The sequence below is a fragment of the Eschrichtius robustus genome, chromosome 19 (genome assembly GCF_028021215.1).
Source record: "Eschrichtius robustus isolate mEscRob2 chromosome 19, mEscRob2.pri, whole genome shotgun sequence".
NCBI classification, from domain to species: Eukaryota; Metazoa; Chordata; class Mammalia; order Artiodactyla; family Eschrichtiidae; genus Eschrichtius; species Eschrichtius robustus.
The window spans coordinates 36,212,366-36,234,192 of record NC_090842.1 but is presented as its reverse complement, the minus strand read 5'-3'; the positions used below and the strand labels follow the sequence as shown (position 1 = coordinate 36,234,192).

Sequence of the window (21,827 nt, the reverse complement as noted above, 5' to 3'; positions counted from 1 at the left end):
AGTATAGTCATGGACCACTCTATTCATCTTACCTTTCCATTGTCAACTCTTATCTCTTGTATTTCTTATCTTTATGGCTTTCCTAATTCTCAGGTTATAGCTGTGATCTGTGGAGTGCTTTTTCCTCTTCATTGCTCCACCGGAATCTGATTCTCAAAATGTTCTTAATACTCCTGAATCAACACCACTTTCACTAGTCTTTTCCTCAAATGCTGAGTATAAATGATACAACTCTTCCACCTACTGTATGCTATCAAACACGATCACTATTGCAACTGCCTTTTCATAGTCTTTTTTTTTTTAATAGATCTTTATTGGAGTATAATTGCTTCACAATACTGTGTTAGTTTCTGTTGTACAACAAAGTGAATCAGCCATATGCATACACATGTCCCCATATCCCCTCCCTCTTGAGCCCCCCTCCCATCCTCCCTATCCCACCCCTCTAGGTCATCGCAAAGCACTGAGCTGATCTCCCTGTGCTATGCTGCTGCTTCCCACTAGCTAACTAGTTTACGTTCGGTAATGTATATATGTCGATGCTACTCTCACTTCACCCCAGGTTCCCTCTCCCACCCTGTGTCCTCGAGTCCATTCTCTATGTCTACCTCTTTATTCCTGCCCTGCAACTAGGTTCATCAGTACCGTTTTTTTTTTTTTTTTTCGATTTCATATGTATGCGTTAGCATAAGGTATTTGTTTTTCTCTTTCTGACTTACTTCACTCTGTATGATAGACGCTAGGTCCATCCACCTCACTACAAATAACTCAATTTTATTGTTTCTTTTTATGGCTGAGTAATATTCCATTGTATATATGTGCCACATCTTCTTTATCCATTCATCTGTCGATGGACATTTAGGTTGGTTCCATGTCCTGGCTATTGTAAATAGTGCTGCAGTGAACATTGTGGTACATGTGTCTTTTTGAGTTATGGTTTTCTCAGGGTATATGCCCAGTAGTGGGATTGCTGGGTCATATGGTAGTTCTATTTTTAGTTTTTTAAGCAACCTCCATACTGTTTTCCATAGTGGCTGTATCAATTTACATTCCCACCAACAGTGCAGAAGGGTTCCCTTTTCACCACATCCTTTCCAGCATTTATTGTTTCTAGATTTTTTGATGATGGCCATTCTGACTGGTGTGAGGTGACACCTCATTGTAGTTTTGATTTGCATTTCTCTAATAATTAGTGATGTTGAGCATCTTTTCATGTGCCTCTTGGCCATCTGTGTCTTCTTTGGTAAAATGTCTATTTAGGTCTTCCACCCATTTTTTAACTGGATTGTTTGTTTTTTTGATATTGAGCTCCATGAGCTGTTTGTAGATTTTGGAGATTAATCTTTTGTCTGTTTCACTTGGAAATATTTTCTCCCGTTCTGAGGGTTGTCTTTTTGTTTTGTTTATGGTTTCCTTTGCTGTGCAAAAGCTTTTAAGTTTATGTCCCATTTGTTTATTTCTGTTTTTATTTCTGTTACTCTAGGAGGTGGGTCAAAAAAGATCTTGCTGTGGTTTATGTCAAAGAGTGTTTTTCCTATGTTTTCCTCGAAGAGTTTTATAGTGTCTGGTCTTACATTTAAGTCTTTAATCCATTTGGAGTATATTTTTGTGTATGGTGTTAGGTAGTGTTCCTTTTCACAGTCTTAAGACCATATTTTGGGCTTCCCTTATGGCACAGTGGTTAAGAATCCACCTGACAATGCAGGGGACACAGATTCGAGCCCTGGTCTGGGAAGATCCCACATGCCACGGAGCAACTAAGCCCGTGCGCCACAACTACTGAGCCTGTGCTCTAGAGCCTGCGAGCCACAACTACTGAAGCCCGCGCGCCTAGAGCCTGTGCTCCACAACAAGAGAAGCCACCACAATGAGAAGCCCACACACTGCACCACAACAAAGAGTAGCCCCGGCTCGCCACAACTAGAGAAAGCCCACGCGCAGCAATGAAGGCCCAGCGCAGCCAAAATAAAAGACCATATTTTGCTTAGAAATAATGTTTATTCAGTTACTGTTTTCTTCCTTAGATTATAAACTCTAGAGGGTAGGGACTGTCACTTTCTCTTTGTACAAGGTAAAGTACAGGGGAACCTTGATGACAGGATAGGGTACATGGATTGATTACATTTTCTGGATAATCTCAGGGTTAAATAGAAAACCAAATTTTCCTTTCCATACTTGTAACGTTGTAACTATATTGCATTTTCTTTTATGAGTGAATTGTAATCAACCTAACTGAATGCTCAGTAACTGAAGATTTGACTTCTGAGGTTCACAGTTAAGAATATAAATGTTGTTGAGGCATATTTTATATTGACTCTGACATTAGTTAATAAATGCAGAACATCTGTTGTGTGCAGAACACCTTATTATGCACTGCATATATTATGGAAGTTGCATTTTTTAATTAAATATCTGGTGAGCTGACTTCATCTCTGATACAAAACAATATGTAATTACTGTATTATGCATGATTAGGCACTTAAGTAAATCAATGGGTAAGTGTGACTTAGACCCTCCCTGTGAGATCCTGATACTGATAAGGCCATATTTCAAGGATAGAATCACATATAGTGTTCCCCACCAGTTTGCAAGTATCTGTTTAAAACAAAATAATCATTTTATTAACTAGATTTTTAAAACCTTTTTCAGATTTGTTTAGCCAAAAATGCATGATATATCTGACCATGAAAGGGAGATATACTTGGTTTTTCTGTTTTACAGAATTTTTCTATGTTCTTGAACAGGTTTGCTATGTATTCTTTCCACACAGGCTCAAAAAAATGCCTCAGTCGATGCCAGAATATGCTCTGACTAGAAATTATTTAGAACTTATGGTGGAACTTCCCTGGAACAAAAGTACAACTGGTGAGCAAACAAAATAACACCTTTTTTTTGCAGTCCAATTGTCACTCAGGAAGCTCAAGCAAATTCTGTTGAAATGCTCCCCATTGGTTATCTTCCTGTTATAGTAGTTCATGATGTAAACTATTTAGAGACTAAACTTGTGTCATCTAGGTTTTAGGATGAAAAGGAAAAGAAGGTGCTTCATGGAAGTACCTTTCGCCTAATTTTGGAGAAAGTAAGATTTTCTGTAATTGGTGAAATACGTGTTTCTCAATACCAATAGTCAGACAATAAACTTTTATATTTATGTGCTCTTTGTCAGGAACATAGGAAAACAAAACAGTTTTGAGGTAGTCGGCAATAAGTGCCAACTCAGTACTAGAGACTATATCTTTTATGTTTTCTAAAGGAAATAATTACATATAAAGACAGGATAACAGTGGAACAGTTTTACCATTTGGAAGTTTGTTTTTCTCCCACTAGAACTTATTTAAAGAGTTTAAATTCTTTTTCTCTCTCTATCCTTCAGTAGAACTTTTCTACCTATCAGGAGCATTTTATACCAGTTTTCTTATGTATTTGTTATGTATTTTCTCTTGGGGTAAGAAATATACTCAGTCGTCTTTCAGAATCTTCAGAATCATTTTATTTGCATTTATGTCTGTTATTGGACACTCTTTTGTCAAGTTTACATACAAGGTTTGTTGAGTTCAGCAGGGGGTTGATTGCCTGAACTACTTTTGGCATAAGAATAGCTATATGGTTGACTTTTGAAAATTGAACAGATATATTATCCTGGCTAATAAAACTCTTACATTTAAAACAGTGCTAGAAATTTTGAAGCATTAGCCCTAAAACGCACGTTTATGCCCCACATGAGGTATGATATACATACTAGATTTCAGGATGTTGAACTTTTAATATTAAAAAATACTTTTCTAAAAAAATACTTTTTGGTTAATCGACAGAGGACCATGCTCTCTGGTATTGAGCATTCAAAAAAATTATTTTTGTCTCAAAGAGGGCCCAGAATGAAGCATATTTGTGTTAAATTAACTATGCTGGGGCAGTGTTAAGGTTAAAACAACCCTATTTTAATTAGGGTTTTTTTGATAGGCTCACTTAACACATTAATGTGTGTGGCTAAAATTTTATATAAATGGAATGATATAGTATGTGCCACCCCCTTTTTTTTGGTTCTTTCACTAAGCATAATTATATTAAAGCTCATCCATGTTACTGCATATATCAGTAATTGGTTTGTCCATTTACCTGTTGTTGGACATGTGGGTTGTTTCTAGGTTTTTGGCAACTGTATATAAAGCTGCTATGGACTATGTTGGTACATTTATTTCTTAATTTATTTCATGTTTACATTCATGACAGAATATTGCCTTCTAGTTGACGGTGTTTTACCAGACAAACTGAAGCTGAATTTCTTGGTTTAATTCTTGATTCAAAATTTTCTAGGAATGCCGTAGTAAGATGAATGCAGGGGAGCATGCATTCCCATTGAATTAGCCCCTAGTTGTCACTTGGTCAGTTTGAGTTCTGATGTCTGTCTGGATCTAGCTGGGCTGTTAGGAAATACATTTTGGTTCAGATAGTCTTCGGTTAACTCCTTACTCTCCAATGCCTGCTTTTAAGTGAAGTGGTCCTATTCTGTGAGATTTGGAGAGGGTCCTGCTCCCTGTTTAGACCTGGGAAAGAAAGTTACATTTCAACTTTACATGTTTAACTGCTCTGATTTCATTTCATCTGCGTGAAATGAAACATCTTCCATTTTGGTGTGTGTTTGATGGGTATTTGTTTGTGTCACTGATGGAGTGGTGGTAATTTCCAAACCCTGTTATTTTCTCTTTTGACAGTAGGGCTAGTGCACAATGTGAAGCAGCATATCTAGGTAACTTGGTAACACCAAGGGTCTTGTTTTGAAATTTGGGTGTTCTTTTGGTAATGTTTTTCTGTGCTTCAGGATTTATTTTAACTAATGACTTAAGAGAAATGCAGGGTGTATGTAGTATAATGGCCTGAGAATATTAAAATTGCCGGTTTTATTATTTGCTATTAGTAGCCCAGTAAATCGCTCTTGGCTTCCTCCCCTCCCCACTTGTCCTATTTGTAAAGTGAAATTAATTAGCAACTAGGAATTTTTGTCAGGTTCATACAGTGTAATTGTGGAGAGTTGAGGGCAAAATGTCTATTTGAATGCAGAGTTCTAGCTCCCATTCTTCACTGAAATAACCAAGAAAATATGAAAACAAGGCAAAGCTTTTTGTTTTTTTCTTTACAACTCAGAGAGTTTCTGCTGGATGTGGTCAGCATTAGAGATACATAGCACTCATGTACCCATCACGAAAACACTTCTCATTGTTCATCATTTCAGTGGAGAACTAAAGATGGGTAAATTGTGGTATAGAAGTAGTCATGTTGAGCTTCTAAACCAGTACTATATAGACTTAGGTCTAAATAGTTATGAGTAAGATCATAAAACTGTGAAAATGTCTTTCATAATTCTTGAAAAGGGAAGCTTACCTAAGTAGAGATTATCAAAAGCAGAAAGGAAAGCAGAGAGGAACGAGTTGGAGGAAATAAGTTTGTTGATTTTCCATCTTGAATGGAGGGAGCCAGTAGATACCATTTCAATCTTCTAATTGTAAATAGAGAAATATATGTTCATGTAAGTTTTAAATTTTTTATGTTTAACCACAAGTATTATTCATAATAGGAAACATACATTCTGAATCATTAAAAGGAATATTCAGAAAAGATGCATCAGAGAAGATATACAACAATACGTAACATGGAAATTATCTTTCCTTAAAAGTTTGAAAGAACTTTTAAAATTGTCTTTACGTGGCATATTAGAAGAAATTCCTTCACTGTTTTCATTTTTTTCTAAAGTACATAGAATTCTATTCTTAGTTTACTAAATGTTAATTAGGAATGGATGTTGCATACAACAAGTGCCTTTTTAGGTACAAAATGACATTTTGATAGAAAGTGTTTCTCCTTGGACATGATGATATAATAAATATGTTGATAACTGAATATTGAACCATCTTTGCATAACTAAAATAAATCCCACTGGGACTTAGTAGATTACTCTTTGAATAGATTTGATTTACAAGCATTTTAATATTTAGAGCTATGCGAAATGGAATTGGTCTGAAGTGGTGTTTTTTGTTTGTTTACTATGGTAGGTTTTAGTGTCAGGGTTAGCATCATGAAACAGGAAACTTTCTATATTTCATTTATTCATATATTCATTGGTTGGCTTCTGAAGCCAGGAAAGGGAAAGAAATTTTATTCTTCCGTTTCCAAATCACTCAGCCAAGACTCTGACTAAAATGAATAGTACTATAATTAAATTACATACATTACTGCTTACCTGGGTTTTTATAGACTAGCTTGGGAACCAAACTACCATTTAAGGCATTTTTTTTTTTTTTCTTGTAGGAAAAATGTATAACAGTTTCCAAATAACTGATTGAAAGAGTGGACTTGTGTGTGTTTTTCTCTCTTCCATTTTCTTCCTTCACTGTCAGTATTGTGGCTGTGGATTATCCTCTAGCTGCCACCCAGCTGATGAATTCCTTTTGGCTTCCATGACCTAGTGTTTAATCTGTGATTATTTCAGAGCCTGAAGCACATCAGTAAACCTAATGAAAGCTTGGCTCTAGAAACAGGGCCTAATTCATACATTTCTGGTGAGACTTGAATGGATAGAACTTAGGCAGTTCTTTATGTCTTAATTTTTTTTTTTTTGACCCAGCCCTTCTGTTTTAGAAGATTAGCTGAAGGAAATAATTACAGATATATGTGGAGATTTAGTTACAAGGATGCACAGTGAAGCATGCTTTATAACTGTAAAGATTTGTGGATAACCTAAATGCTCAGCAATAGGGAATTAGTTAAATGAGTGTGGATAATTAAATAATGGAATAATATGTACCCACTAAACTGGTACTGAACAATACATTTGACACTGAAAGACGTCTGTAATATATTAAGTGAAAAACCATTTTACAAAACTTGAAGACCCGTATAATCTTAGTTTGAAAAATAGGTATGTAAGCGTGTGTGCACGCATACACACACACACACTCACACCCCCCCACACACACAGAATCTGGAATAATACGTACTGAAGTGAAGGTAGTGATGTTCTCTAGGGGAGAAATGAAATTATGGGTGACTATTTCCTTCTTTTTTTATTAGTGTCATAGGGTTTTCTGGAATGAGCATATATAACTAATTGTAATAAGAAAAAAACACTTAAAAAAAAAGAACAAATGCCAGCACAAATAGAATATGTAGAAATTATGTCTCCATAGAAATAATGTGTATCTAGAAAATCATTCCAAATTAAATGAGTATTAACTCCTTGAGTTTTTAATTATGTAGTGTCTACTATTTCTGTAAGTACTAAATCTTTTTAAGCAGGAAAACCAAGTCTGGGTCTCCCTGAAGACTCATTTAGAAGAAACCAAGCCTGTTCTTGTCACATCTTTTTTCAAAAAACTATTTTGACTCTTAACCAGCCTGGAAAGGAGTTGTCCCATTGAAAAATTCCACATGCTCAGATTGTTTCTGTTGGGTTGCTTGACAGACCGTCTGGACATTCGAGCAGCTCGGATTCTTCTGGATAATGACCATTATGCCATGGAAAAATTGAAGAAAAGAGTGCTGGAATACTTGGCTGTCAGACAGCTGAAAAACAACCTGAAGGGCCCCATTCTGTGCTTTGTCGGCCCTCCTGGTGTTGGTAAAACAAGCGTGGGAAGATCAGTGGCCAAGACTCTGGGCCGAGAGTTCCACAGGATCGCACTTGGAGGCGTGTGTGATCAGTCTGACATTCGAGGACATAGGTAGAGTACTTCTCTCGATTTAATCTCTGATTTCCTTCCTTTTCATTTGTCTAGAGCCCCCCCCCCCCCCCCCCCCCCGCCAAAAGCCAAGGCATAATGTATATCTTTTTCTTAAAGGGCTCTTTGTGTTACCTTGAATGGAAAGGACATTTATGGTACTTACCTGCTAGCCAAAGCCTCTACCGTCAAGGTATACCCAAACTAACCTTGATGTCTGTGTGACGGTGGACGGTGGTGGGGGTCTGTGCCTCAGCTTTCCTGGAATCTCATTTGAATGCAATTATAAATTAGTTATAATTAAATATTATATTTTTATATTCATTTTGGCCCAATAGCATTTCATCAATAATGACCCATAACTTTTAGAGTTTAAGGAATAAGTGCAATAGCAGGCAAGTAGGAGGAGGTAAGAAATCTTTGATAACAAATTTATTATGTTTGCATTTTAAACTTTCTTTCAAGGAGGCTGGTTTACAGTGTGAGTATGAATAATATGGAGAAAAGAAAATAAAGGCTTTGCATTTTTGACACCCTTTCTATAAAAATACATTAAACTGTAAGAACTGTGTCTCTGATTAATCTGACATTATTAGAATGAGATTTGCATGTTACGTTCATTGTTTTGTTCTCGGTGGCTCATATCGGAAGATGCTTTGGGAAAGCATGAACCTCTGTTTCATAGTTGCAAGTTGTGAGAAAACATTCCTATAGCTTATGTGTTAAGGAACATTTAAAAATTTAGAAATTATGAACTGCTTAAAAGAATATGATGTTGTATACCTGAGACTAATATAATGTAATATGTCAATTATATCTCAGTTAAAACAATTTTTTTAAAAGAAGGCATGTAGCTTTAAGTAGAAAGTAATTAAACTGAAGATAAAACTTCTAACCTCAAGATCATAAACTCGATCTTAAAGTTGTAAAAGCATTGCAGATTATAAATGGGGGCTTTGGCAGGCATGCCAGTGCAAGCAGTGGACAGCTGCCAGTGGCCACGGGTAATTTAAATGCATATTTACAGTTTGGTGAATATGGATTAAACTTGGATTGTGGGGAAAAGAAAAGAACACGATCCTTTTATAACATCTTATTTTCCATTTGCCTTATTCATGGGATCCTTAGGCAGGGATGGGACACTATTTCAGAAACTTTTTCATGAAAAATGGTTCTTTTTATTCTCTTTTATTTGCTTATTTACAATTCTTACGCATTGAAGAAAAAGCATCCCCAGATTTTAGTAAATAAGCAATGAGGACTGCAAATTAGGTCAGGGGATTGATTTGGGTCAGTCTTTCTGGCAATTCAAATCATGTTTTTGTTGCCTAGACTTTCTTATTCTCACATGTGCCACTAGAGGCTGTAGTTTGCTTTTGTAAAGAAATTGGCATCGTGGACCAATCCTGGAGAAGCTAGATCTAGGGCCTAAATCTTCTGATTTATGCTACAGAGCTTTAGGGAGGTGTTCTCCATGCAAGAGACTTGATTCCTGCACTCAGAGTTGTCTTAGTTTATTTCTTCCTTTTATTACCTGTGGCACAGTATTGTGTGATATTTGATGGAATTTGGAGACTGAGTTTGTGGAGTTACTGTCATGTGAAATTAATGTCATGGGCACATGACATGTAGGTATTTGTCCTTATTTCTTCCTACATTGGTGTTGATTATTCAGTAAGGCTTGGAGAGTGCTTAGTGCCCAGCACACACTGAGCATTCAATAAAAATTAGCTTTCATTATTATTTTAATTCTCAGTTCTCAGGAGGACAAGTTTAGATTTATAAGCTTCAATATGACTTTTTATAAAATTCAGTCTGATTCTTAAACTGTACCTAAAATATCCTGTTTTGGGCATTATTATTTAATTTATGTGGCAGAATTGTGGAAAATATATTTTTATGATGCCTGCTGGTAGGCAGTATATAATGTCATAATCCCTACCACTTCTTATGAGCATTGTTGGGTTTAAACAGATCTTTGTTTTAAATTTTTACTGAAACTGATAGACCTAAAATGTGTTCTCTTTTTTTCAAGTGAGTATCCTTTCGTGTGTGTGACTATTGTTAAGACGATTGAACCTAAAGAAAATGAGAATTTATTTTCTTTATGAGTCTTTTGTGAAAGGAGCTTGTGTATTTGCCTAAAATATGTGTAAATATAAGCTTTTTAGAAACGTGTGGTGCGAATTGAGGTTATGATTGTTGCCAAATAAAAGGTTTGTGGGTTTGTCTATGACTCATTCTACTAAGCCTGATTTTTGATACACCTTGCTGGTAAGCATGTACTCACTAGCCATCCCTGTACCAGATGTTTCACTAAACACTATAGCCATCTGCCCTTGTGCTACTGGGGACTTATTACCCAGCTACCCACTAAATTATCAAAGCCTGGTGAAAATTTCTGTTTGAAAACCCGTTTGGAAGCAGGTGGAGCGTGGGGTGTGGTGGTTAAGGGGAGGGGGTTGAGAGCAGAGTATGCGCTTGTGTCAGAGTTGCGGGTTGGAGGAGGTGATAGGAGGGGAGAGAACAGTAGAGGATTATAGCACAGCCACGGGGTGGAGTGTGTGGGCATTTGGGAACACCCAGGTCTTGGCATTTAAGTACCGGTCACATGCTCACAAGTAGAGTTCATGCAGAGTTTTGTTTTTCCGCAGCCTATGAGTAGGCACCACTGTTCTGCAGCCTTAAAATAGCCAAGGAAAAACAGAGCTGTGTTCTGTTATCTATCTTCCTTGCTTATTCTCTTGATTCTGTCACTCACTTTCCCCATTTTCCCACGCATGGAGCTCCAGCCTTTTGGTAGAAGTACCTGTTTATGTGGAGGAAGGTGCTAATAAGTTAGGAATTTATTTTAAAAACAACCTAAGATATGTCTTTTAGAGTTAAAATGATAATGAGGTGAAAGATGGGGAAGAAAAAAAAAAGACTTGGTTTACATTTAAATCTTAAACTGGGAAAATACAGTGATCTGACTAAATATTGGCCCATTGTTTTGGTTCATATTATTTTGAGTGGATTAGAGGAAGAATAGTCATGTTTATGCTCCATATTAGCTAATGCATTTTTTTCAATTTAACATTTCTCATTATCTCCATTGGGATTTTTCTCTCTACTTTTATAAGCCATAGAATCTCTGTTCCCATCTCTCAGTTTTTACGACTTACATTTTTATATTTAAATATTATATTTAAATAATTTAAATCAGTTCATAGACATTAAGTATAAAGTGACTTCTTTTAGGATGAAGTTTTATGAAATCATGTTTCTATAACGATCTTTTTTCATTAGCTGTTCCTCAGTGAAATATACTACTGTTGTGATGTTTCTCAAGTTGTTGTTGAGAGTAGCTGGAGGTCACTGACCAACTATTTGTTCAGACGATAAAGTTCTATCATTGTAAGGAATCCTTGGCTCAATTCTTAAACAAGATGAGAAGAAAAATGAACTTTTCTTTCCACATTGATAAATTTTCATGTGCAACCTGCAATAATGATGTTTTAAAATAAATTTGCTGTTTCATTATTAGTCTCTACAAGGGAAAAATACCTGAAGCAGCAAGCCTTTAAAATATTCTTAGCATGGTATGCCAGACATGTTACGGTTTGCTCACTAGCCTCCTTTATAACCTATATTTGTATGCAGCTCTTCTTTGCCTCCGAAAAACTTTCAGGTTATCTTGAGGCCCCAGCCCAAGGCTTCCTCCATTAAGATAAGTGCAGTCAGTGACGATCGTACTCTCCTCTGAACTGACTACTTACTGTCTGTTGTGCTCTTCAGTGATCAAATAATACAGGCCTCTGGCATTTCTGATATATTCTTACAGAGGTGAAACATAGATATATTAAAAGTAGGAGCTCTGTAGGGTAGGCGTTTTCACATATCTTATACCCCTCTGTATCAGTCTGTGCTGCCAAGCACAGTGCCAAACGTGGTAAGTGCTCTCTAAGTGCTGCGTGAGTTCAAGTAGGATTAAACCATGTTGGAAGTCATGCAGTTCTTTAGATGAGCACATCCATGCAAATGATTTAGGAATGACTGCTGTAAGAACAATTTGATTTGTTTAGACATGCTATATTAAAGACTTTTTAGTTCCTTAAAGACTGTTTTTCTTTTTTAAAAAGACATCATTAGGATCTCTTTTAGGTTTATTACTTTTGCCAACTTGAGAGATATATATATACACCCTTGGTAGAAAATTAGAAAAATAAAAGGAAAAAAATCCTCATGTTTTTCTACCATACAAAGGTAATCACCTTTAACAGTTTATTTCCTGCCCAACTTTTCATTGGGCAGCTTTTGCCATTTTTTTTAAAGCAACAGAATTATCCTACCCTTTCCACTTAACATTATAACATAAACTTTTTATATTACAAATTGTTTGTAAATATCACTTTAATAGTTTGTGTTGTAGCCCATAAGAGCTCCTTAATTGGATAGGCATGAAAATATTGATGGTAAATGCCTGCTTTTCTCCCTGTCTACATACTGGAAAAGAGGTGAGTAAAACATCCCTTATTCCTGACATTTATCCTGATATCCTTGGCAGTGACAGAATGACCAGCTTCTTGGATTACGTTAGATTTGAATATATCTAGGGATGATGCAGAGTAGTAAAATAGTTGATTACCATGGAGCTGTAAATAGATGCTATTGTAATTTGGTGTAGTTGTTTTTTGAAGTATAACACAGACTACTTTTTGGAAAATTAAAAATGCTGACCTTGTATATTAAACTTTTGAACTGTGTAGACACTTTTGTTTTTGTGTATCTTATACACTAGTTGAATTGTCCTGATAAACCTGTGAACTGCCTGTAATAATTATACCTATGAATCCATATATTTTTTAGTTCACTTGTACACTTTAAGAAAAACTTCTAGGTAATTATGTATTCAGGCTGAATAATAAGTAATTAAAATGATGCATTCTTTGCAAACTTTCCTATATTGTGCTATATTGCTTTCTAGATGTTGTATCACAAGGAAGAACATAGAAAAGACAGTATTTTGCCCTCAAAAAAGTTATAGTTTGTAAAAGAATACTAGTTTCATTTATTTCCTACTTAAATGTAGTTTCTCAGTAGGATATTTTGGTATGCTAATTTGTTTTTTAAAATGTTTGTGTTTGTTTAGTGATGTTGAAAGAGAACATTTTCATTTTTGTGTTGCTACATTTTTCACCATCTGGTTCATATTCCAAAGGTTTATTCAAAGTTTATTCTGTAACTTCAGTTAGTGAATTGCCTGTTACGCATACCTTGTGGCAAAAGACAAGCACATTATAGATATTTTCAGTAGCTTACAGGCTCTGATAATAGTTGTCTTGGTTTGACATCTAGACTAGTGGTACACGTTTGAGGATGTCACCTGTGATTAAGGAACTCTAGGGGCATTGAGCACGCTTGGTGCTGTTGTAACTGAGCAAAGGGCTTGTGTGCTCACAGCACAGAAAGCCAAACCCTGACAGTGGGTTTGTAGCAAAGGAAGGGTTTATTGCAGGGCGCCAAGCAAACGCTTGGGAGACAAACCCCAGATCCAATTCCAGTTGATCTTTGAGTGAGGGGTTTTTTAAAAGGCAAAGAACAAAAAGTCTGGGGTTAATCATCATCTTGTGACATTTCTTAATCATAGTTTCAGGAGTCAGGATGTCTCTGGTTTACAGTTCTCTGGCCAGGTAGTCCGTGGCTCATCTTGCCCTGGAGAAATAACCTGAGTTTGTATGTTAATGATAAGATCTATAACAGTGATTTTAGTACATTAACAATGTTATTGGCAACAGCAATTTCAGTCATCTGACTCTGGTTGACCAGTGTTGGCAGGATTGAGGTCAGAGGGGATAAGAAAAGGAGTAAAGTTTTGGGTAGAGAGATTAATCATAAACTCGGTAAGAGAACTTGGTTTGGGGGGCTTGGTTTCACTATGAAAAGACATTTATAAGAGTTGCTTCTGGAACTTACCTGGTGGCGCAGTAGTTAAGAATCTGTCTGCCAATGCATGGGACACGGGTTCGAGCCCTGGTCCGGGAATATCCCACATGCCGCGGAGCAACTAAGCCCATGTGCCACAACTACTGAGCCTGCGCTCTAGAGCCCACGTGCCACAACTACTGAAGCCCGTGCGCCTAGAGCCCATGCTTGGCAACAAGAGAAGCCATTGCAATGAGAAGCCCATGCGCCGCAACGCCGCGCGCGCAGCAATGAAGATCCAACGCAGCCAGAAAAAAAAAAAATTTTAATTTTAAAAAAGGAAAAAAATTAAAAAAAAAAAAAAGAGTTGCTTCCATGAGACAGAGATTGAAATGGGACCCAAATTTAGGTGTACTGATTTCTGCTTTTGTATTTTTTCTAGGAAATTCGAAGCTGACTTTAAGTGGCTATTACTAATAACAATTACAATTAACATCTTTTTGAAAGCTTACCATGTGCCAGGCACTGTGCTTTGTGCTTTACATATTATGTTCTCTCGTGATCTCATATAATCCATCAGGTTGACACTGTCATTATCCCCATTTTAGCAGATGAGGAAACTGAGGCTTGGGTCATGTTATTTATGCAAAGCAGTACTCAGAGACTTATATGACCTTAACAATGGTGATAGAAAGATACTTTGGGTGCTATCATTGTTGATCTGTTGTCCTTAAACAAATAGGAGAAGCAAACTTTTGTTTGGGGAACAATCTTACAACTCTGTATGCAGCATCTAATCTGTATTTAGACCCACTTTCTGTCATCAGAATGCTCACTGGCTCTTTAGAGGAGGCCATATGCTTGGTACCCATGGATAAAACCTAGGTTGTAAGTATGAATCAGGCAAATTGTAGGGCCAGTAAATGTTGCAGACATTACATTATTGGAAAGATCACTTTGTGAGGGGTGGTCAGGAAAAGTTTGGTAGAATTTCTGGGATTTACCTAGGTGGGGAGAGTATTAAGGGCAGGAAGGCACTATATTAACAAAGGTAAAAAAGCTTAAGGGCTATTAATAGGACCTTGATTGTGGATGAAGCAAGAGCATAAGGGCAGCAAGTTAGGAAAGCTGGTGGGGACTGGATTGTGAAGAGCCTTGAATTCCAGACAAAGGAATTTGGACCTTATTCTCTAGGTTCTGGGAAGCAGTAGAAAGTTTAGGAGGAGTTGTTTGTATACTGTGACTAGTACCTAGATTTCCGCTTCTTCTTTAGAAGGGGCAGCTGCCTAGAATATTATTTTCTCTCCATGACTTTAGGTCTAGAATTGTCAGTACCTCTTTTTGAAATCTGCCTATCGAAAGCAGTAAGGAAAAAGAAATTAATGCGCAAGAAATGACCCTTAGAGGCTTTGAGATTTTTTTGTTTTGTTTTTAATTTCCCTTCCCTACTTATTCACAGAAGGCTGACAAATCTGTAAGTTCTCTAGAGAGAGAATTTCAGAGAATTTATTAATCGTGAGTCTTGTCGTTCCTATATCCTGTTCTGAAATCTTGAAATGTGCTAACTCCTTATTATAACCGGACAGTGTTTACTGTATCTGGTTCCAGGGCCTTGGTCACTCCCCCAGATGAAAGGCATTCCCACGATATTTTTAAGGCTTTCTTGTCTTTTTCAAAGGTCACTATTTACTCTGTCCTACTTTATACCAGTCATGTGGCAGAACTGCTCCGTGAGCTGGCTTTGTGCAGATCATGAGATACGGCCGCTGTTCCACTTGCCCTTGGTTTGTTTCTTGCAGGCATTCACCCTTCTATGCCTCTTCACAGACAGCATTTGATTTGCTCATGGCTTAGGCAGCAAGGTTGTAACTAAAATTAGTAAACTGCTGCTTAAAATAAAGTTTTGCTGGCTTTGTAAAAGAGGCACTTTTTTCAGTTTGACAAGCATATTTTTATTTCATGTCACGTACATTTGTCAGTTATGTAGATGATTCTTGTTCAGATATGTTAAAGCAGCCTCTAACATTTGAATGCATGACATAATGTCTGGCTGAGCTTGGTTATGCCAATCAGTGTATATAAGGTGAACACAGTTTTATTCAAAAGGCCAGAATTAATGGAATTTTGATATAAATACTGTTGGCCCCAGATCCTCTTACTACAGTGAATAACAAATTATTCCCTCTGAAAATGAAAAAGTTGGAATTTTTCTTTCTTTTTTGGGGGAGAGGTCTACATTTTGAGTGGTCCTTTGAACCAGTTCTGATTTCCTTTATGAAGATGGTGGTGATGTTTTAGCCAGCTCTGGGTCAGCCATTTCAGTCTGTAAGCAGGTAGTTATGTTGGGGTTTGGTAAGTGCCAGGGAGGTGCCCAGAAAAACGGTGAAAAATGTGGGAATTAAATTCATAGGGCTCTTTGGATGTTTTAGAATCTCAAAGAGTAAGAATCATAACTATGTGATTTAAGTGTAATTTTTTTCAGTTTCACTAAGTGGCAAAAATTAGATACAGTGCTTCTAATATCATGGGTAATTTACAGCCAGAATTCAATAGAAAATAAGAATTGAATCTAGTAACTCTTTGACGTATCACAGGGCTTTTAAAATTGACAGTATCTCTTTGCTATATTCCTGTGATAGCTAAATGACTGTTTCCCAGTCCAGAGTTTTGATTTCTAAGTGATAACTGCTCTGCCATCTCCCTGTTGCTAATCTACTGCTCACCTTCTGCAGGCGCACCTATGTTGGCAGCATGCCTGGCCGGATAATCAATGGCTTGAAGACTGTCGGGGTGAACAATCCAGTGTTCCTGTTAGATGAGGTGGACAAACTAGGAAAAAGTCTACAGGGTGATCCTGCAGCAGCTCTGCTTGAGGTAAGATTTAGAAAATTCCCTGTCTGTAATCACACTGGAAGAGTATGGGTGAGAGTAGATAATCATATTTAGGGAACATATACGTTGATGTGGGTTTAGCCATGGGAAAAACACTTTGATACAAACTAAAATCTGAAGCTATTTGATATTTAAATTAAAATGTCATAGAGATTTTCTTTTTTCTTTTTCTAATAATTCCCCTTGTTTCTTTCTTTGTTTTTATCAAATAGTTTAATAAAAATTTTATGCATACTTATTGTTTAGAGACCAGTTGTTCTATAAGATTGTTACAAAAAACAGCAAGCAAGTCTCCTCCCTCGGGTTCCTTATTTCCTCTTCTGCACTTTGATCCTCTGACTTTTAGTTGATTAGTCCATTTTCTAGCGATCATGGCTGTATTGCTTTCTTGATTTTAGAGTTTTTGGCATTATAGATTCCTATCTATAGGAGATGATTTTGCTTGCTTGCTTCCTTCTGCCCCTACTGTATCATTTTTATATCCCCAATCTCCCAATATAAATTTTATCCTGATTTTGTTAAGTCATTGTTGAGTATTTACACTATTATAGTTATATAAGGGCTTTTCACAGCTGAGCCATGTGGTGAACTATGATCACTTTTCTTTTTCTGTCCTTTTTGTTTTTCTGTGTTTTTAAAAATGTTTTTAGAGTTAATAATCATCTTGTTTCTTTTGTTCACTTTCACCAACTGTCTAATTTTCATTGGGAGACTTCCAGACTCTTTGTGTTTTATTGGTTTTGTCTTCTCTAAGCCTCTAACCTGAACTGGTTGTTCCCACACTAGGCACAGAGCTGTGGTCCGAGGATCTCCCTTCACCTCCCCCCACATTGCGTTTCCTGTTTTCCGTATTCCACGTCTTCCTCTTTCTTGGTTTATTCTCTCATTGTCCTGGTGTTAGTCTCCCAGTAGCTTCCTGAGAAAGCTTGCATGTAAACGTTCTTCAACTTTGCATATCTGAAAATGTCTTTATGCTTCTCTCATACTTGATTGGTAGTTTGACTGGGTATAGAATTCCAGGTGGAAGTAATTTTCCTGCAAAATTTTAAAGATGTTTCTCCATTGTTTTCCAGTTTTCAGTGTTGCTATTGATGAGACTAAGCTGTTGTGGTCCTGTCTTTTGTGACTTGTTTTACTGTCTGAAAACTTTTCAGATCTCCTGTTTATCCCAGTGTTCTGAAAATTTACAATAATCTGCCATGGCATGGGTCTCTTTCCATTTTTGCTGATGCTTTGATGGTTCTTTGTATTGGAAAATCCTCTCCTTTTATTTCTGTAAAATTTTCTTGAATCCTTTTGTTGATTTCTTCTCCATTTTTTGGGAACTCCTATTAATTTGATGTTAGATCTTTAATTTTCTTATCTCTCCTATTACTCATCCTTTTTATTTTTTGTTCTACTTTCTGTGAAGAGTTCCTCAGCTTTATCTTTTAATCCTTCTATGAGTTTGTCATTTCAAAGAACCCCTTTTTTTAACTTCTCTGCATGTTCTTTTTATACTACCTTGCTCTTGTTACATAGTTGTAAAATGTCCTTTTGTCTCTGTGAGAAAAATACTAATAGATTAAAAAAAATTTTTTTTTCCTTGCTTTGCTCCAAAGCTGCATTTATCTGTTTGTTATATATTTTTTCTGGTCTCTGTCTTTTATATTAGAGTCTTTCATTAGATGTCTGGCAGTTCTTGTGTGTTCATATTTAATAGTGAGGCATGAAAAAGCTGATTGGAAGCTATGAGCATATGAGAGGGGGCTTATTGATTACAATTTTCACAGTAGGGTCATCTGACTAATATATTTCATTGAGGAACCTTCTGTGTCAATAACTTTAGGTCTTTCTGTTGAGGCTGGTCAGATTTCTCAGAGAAGACTCTTTAAGTCTCTTGGCTTGAGAATGAAGGCCTGGCTGCCAACATTCTAGGAACCAAGCATTCAGCATCCTGGATGTATGCATTCACCTGAACTGTTGTTTTCAGTATAGTATGTACTCTACTCAGCTGTGCCCACTGTCACCTGCACAGGGAACCACTGCTTTATGTTCTTAAGAAAATCCCAGTACTTTGCTGGGATAGGGGAAGGGATATGGTGTGCCTGACTGCTTCATAAATTTACTTTAACCAGTCCTCCTTATTTTGCCACCTCTGCCCCCACTCTTCACCCTGGTTTAAGTAAAATATTATTAATATTCAAATTGATTTGTAAAACCGAGGGAAAACTTGCTTTGTAAAAAGGTTTTTTTCTTGTTTATTTCCTTGCTTTGAGTTCCCTCTGGCTTCCTGTTTTTCTGTTTTTGTAATCTTCTTAGAACAGGATGGACTGGGGCCTGTGTCTTATGAGCAGGGAGACCATACATTCTCTTTTGCATGGGACAGTCCCAGTTTATGCCTAATTATTAATTGCACTCTCTTTTAGTCTTACAAGTGGGTCCTCTTCGGACAATAAACAGTACAGTTACCCTACTTTAAAAGCCCCAGGGCTTGGAGATAAGAGTTTGATTTGGTTTGGTTTTGCTTGTTTTTATTTGAAGACAGTTCTCTTCTGGCTCAGTAACTGGTTTACTAATCAGTACTCTGAATGATAAAATAGTGAACATTATTTAAGATTTTAGTGGTTTCTTAGTTGTTAACTTTAGACTTGCAGTTTAATTGGGGCACTTTTCAGATAATCTGACAGATTCTCCCGTTAGACACTTACTGTTACCCTGTTGAAAAGAACTTAAGAGTAATTCCCTGATAGTTAGATTTCCCAACAGACTATCTGTAGGAGTCCTGAAACAAGTCCACCAAAGACAGCTTCACAAGTAGTAGGAGAAGATGATTAAGCCCCCTGTATGTTTGTTTGACTGTATATTTCAAATGTTCACCTAGTGCTTTGTGGTGATTCAGTAATATTTGTTGAATTGAATTGATCTTTGATAACAAGCAGCTGATACATTGATATTTTCTTACCTGCCGTAGAACTTGGTATTCACTCTTTTGGCAATTTCCAAACTAAAAGTACAAAAGCCTCAAATGATACCTCAAAGTAAATGCCACCCTGGGCCACATGCTTATCTCTGATGTTTAGTGACGAATAGCATCAGTTCCTTATAGACTGTGGTATCTGTGAAGCAAGATGTAGATTTGCAAGAACCGAGTGTCTTGGTCCCTGACATCCTCCTTCTCCCCACCTGCCCAAATCCTGGGTAAAAACCTCTCATACCTCACAGGTTATTGAAGCAAATAAGAATATATGTAAAAGCACTCTGTAAACTGTAAAGCACTCTACAGATAATATTTTAATTTAATATCCACTGACATTTCTTTTGTGTCTGTTCTGAAAGCCCCTTCAAATTTTCCAATACCAGTAGATCCCCCTGAATGGAAAAAAAGAATAAATTCAATTACTCAACACCTTGTATTTAAAGTAGAATATTACTGAGAGTCTGGAATATTCAAGAGCATGTGCTTTTTATCTTTCCATATAGAAAACCTACTTTTTCAAAATTGACGTTTAGACATTATTTATAAAATTTACTCATACAAGATTATTTTTATTTTACAGCTAATTTGTATTAAGAGAATATGTACTGGATATGAAGAACATAATAGTAGATATAGAGTGGTTACTCAGAATGAATTAAAAAATAAACTTGTTCTGCCTGTAGATTCTTCTTGCCTTCATATGACTCATGAAGAATCTGCTGATTTCCTTGAGCTTCCATGGAATTGTTGCTTATATAAAATAGAATGTATTTCCAGCATAGAATGTATTTCCAGCATACTGTTTTCAGCATAGAAATATTTACTTAAAATTTAGATACCTCTTGAAAATTTATTGGAAGAATATAAAACTAGATCTAACTACTTGATAAACAAATGTTGGTAGTAGAATTCAGGCAAGTCTGTTGTTGAATAGTGTTAAAATATTAGATCAAGGAAAGTCCTTTTACGTAATTATTAGACTCAAAATTATGGAAGTTTTATCAGCTAGATTATTATCATATTTATAATTAATGCAAGATTCAGGCTGTTCGTTAAATATAAGTGCATTTCTGAAATACACTTTTGTGTGAATGGGCAAATAAAATACATGGATACTATACCAAATTTTCTATATAGGCAATAATATTACAGTTCTAATATTAGAACTGCAGCACCAGGGAAGTCCAAACTTCTTTCTTTAAAACTGAAGTTCTTGGAGACTTCCCTGGTGGCACGGTGGTTGGGAATCCACCTGCCAACGCAGGGGACACGAGTTCAAGCCCTGGTCCGGGAAGATCCCACATGGCTCGGAGCAGCTAAGCCTGTGTGCCACAGCTACTGAGCCTGCGCTCTAGAGATCACGAGCCACAACTACCTAGCCCATGCACCACAACTACTGAAACCTACATGCCTAGAGCCTGTGCTCCGCAACAAGAGAAGCCACCGCGATGAGAAGCCCGCGCACTGCAACAAAGAGTAGCCCCTGCTCACAGCAACTACAGAAAGCACACACGCAGCAATGAAGACCCAATGCAGCCATAAATAAATAAATAAATAAATAAAATTTATTAAACGAAAAAAAACAACTGAAGTTCTTAATTAGAATTAGATCCAGTTGAGACCTTCAAGATGGCGGAGGAGTAAGGTGTGGAGTTCATCTTCCTCCCCACAAATACATTGGAAATACATTTACATGTGGAGCAACTCCTACAGAACACTTAATGAACGCTGACAGAAGACCTCAGACTTCCCAAACGGCAAGAAACTCCCCACGTACCTGGGTAGGGCAAAAGAAAAAAGAAAAAACAGAGACAAAAGAATAGGGACAGGACCTGCACCTCTGGGAGGGAGCTGTGAAGGAGGAAAAGTTTCCACACACTAGGAAGCCCCTTCACTGGTGGAGACGGGGGGTGGAGGCGGGGAAGCTTCGGAGCCACGGAGGAGAGTGCAGCAACAGGGGTGCGGAGGGCAAAGTGGAGAGACTCCCGCACAGAGGAGCGGCGCCGACCAGCACTCACCAGCCCGAGAGGCTTGTCTGCTCACCCGCTGGGGTGGCTGGGGGCTGGGAGCTGAGGCTCGGGGCTCGGCGGTCAGATCCCAGGGAGGGGACTGGGGTTGGCTGCGTGAACACAGGCTGAAGGGGGCTAGTGCACCACAGCTAGCCGGGAGGGAGTCCGGGAAAAAATCTGGAACTGCCTAAGAGGCAAGAGAACATTGTTTCAGGGTGCGTGAGGAGAGGGGATTCAGAGCACCGCCTAAATGAGCTCCAGAGATGGGCGTGAGCCGCGGCTATCAGTGCAGACACCAGAGACAGGCATGAGATGCTAAGGCTGCTGCTGCAGCCACCAAGAAGCCTGTGT

At 37.4% G+C, this 21,827-nt stretch overlaps 1 protein-coding gene across 1 annotated transcript in view; it reads left to right on the top strand.

Annotated features, from left to right (window-relative positions):
• Positions 1-21,827, top strand: part of LONP2 (lon peptidase 2, peroxisomal) — a 96,004-nt gene that overhangs the window by 15,422 nt on the left and 58,755 nt on the right. The window contains exons 6-8 of the mRNA XM_068529434.1: positions 2,771-2,865; positions 7,457-7,715; positions 16,349-16,490. Coding sequence (XP_068385535.1) covers positions 2,771-2,865; positions 7,457-7,715; positions 16,349-16,490 — 496 coding nt within the window. The remainder of the gene's footprint in view (positions 1-2,770; positions 2,866-7,456; positions 7,716-16,348; positions 16,491-21,827) is intronic.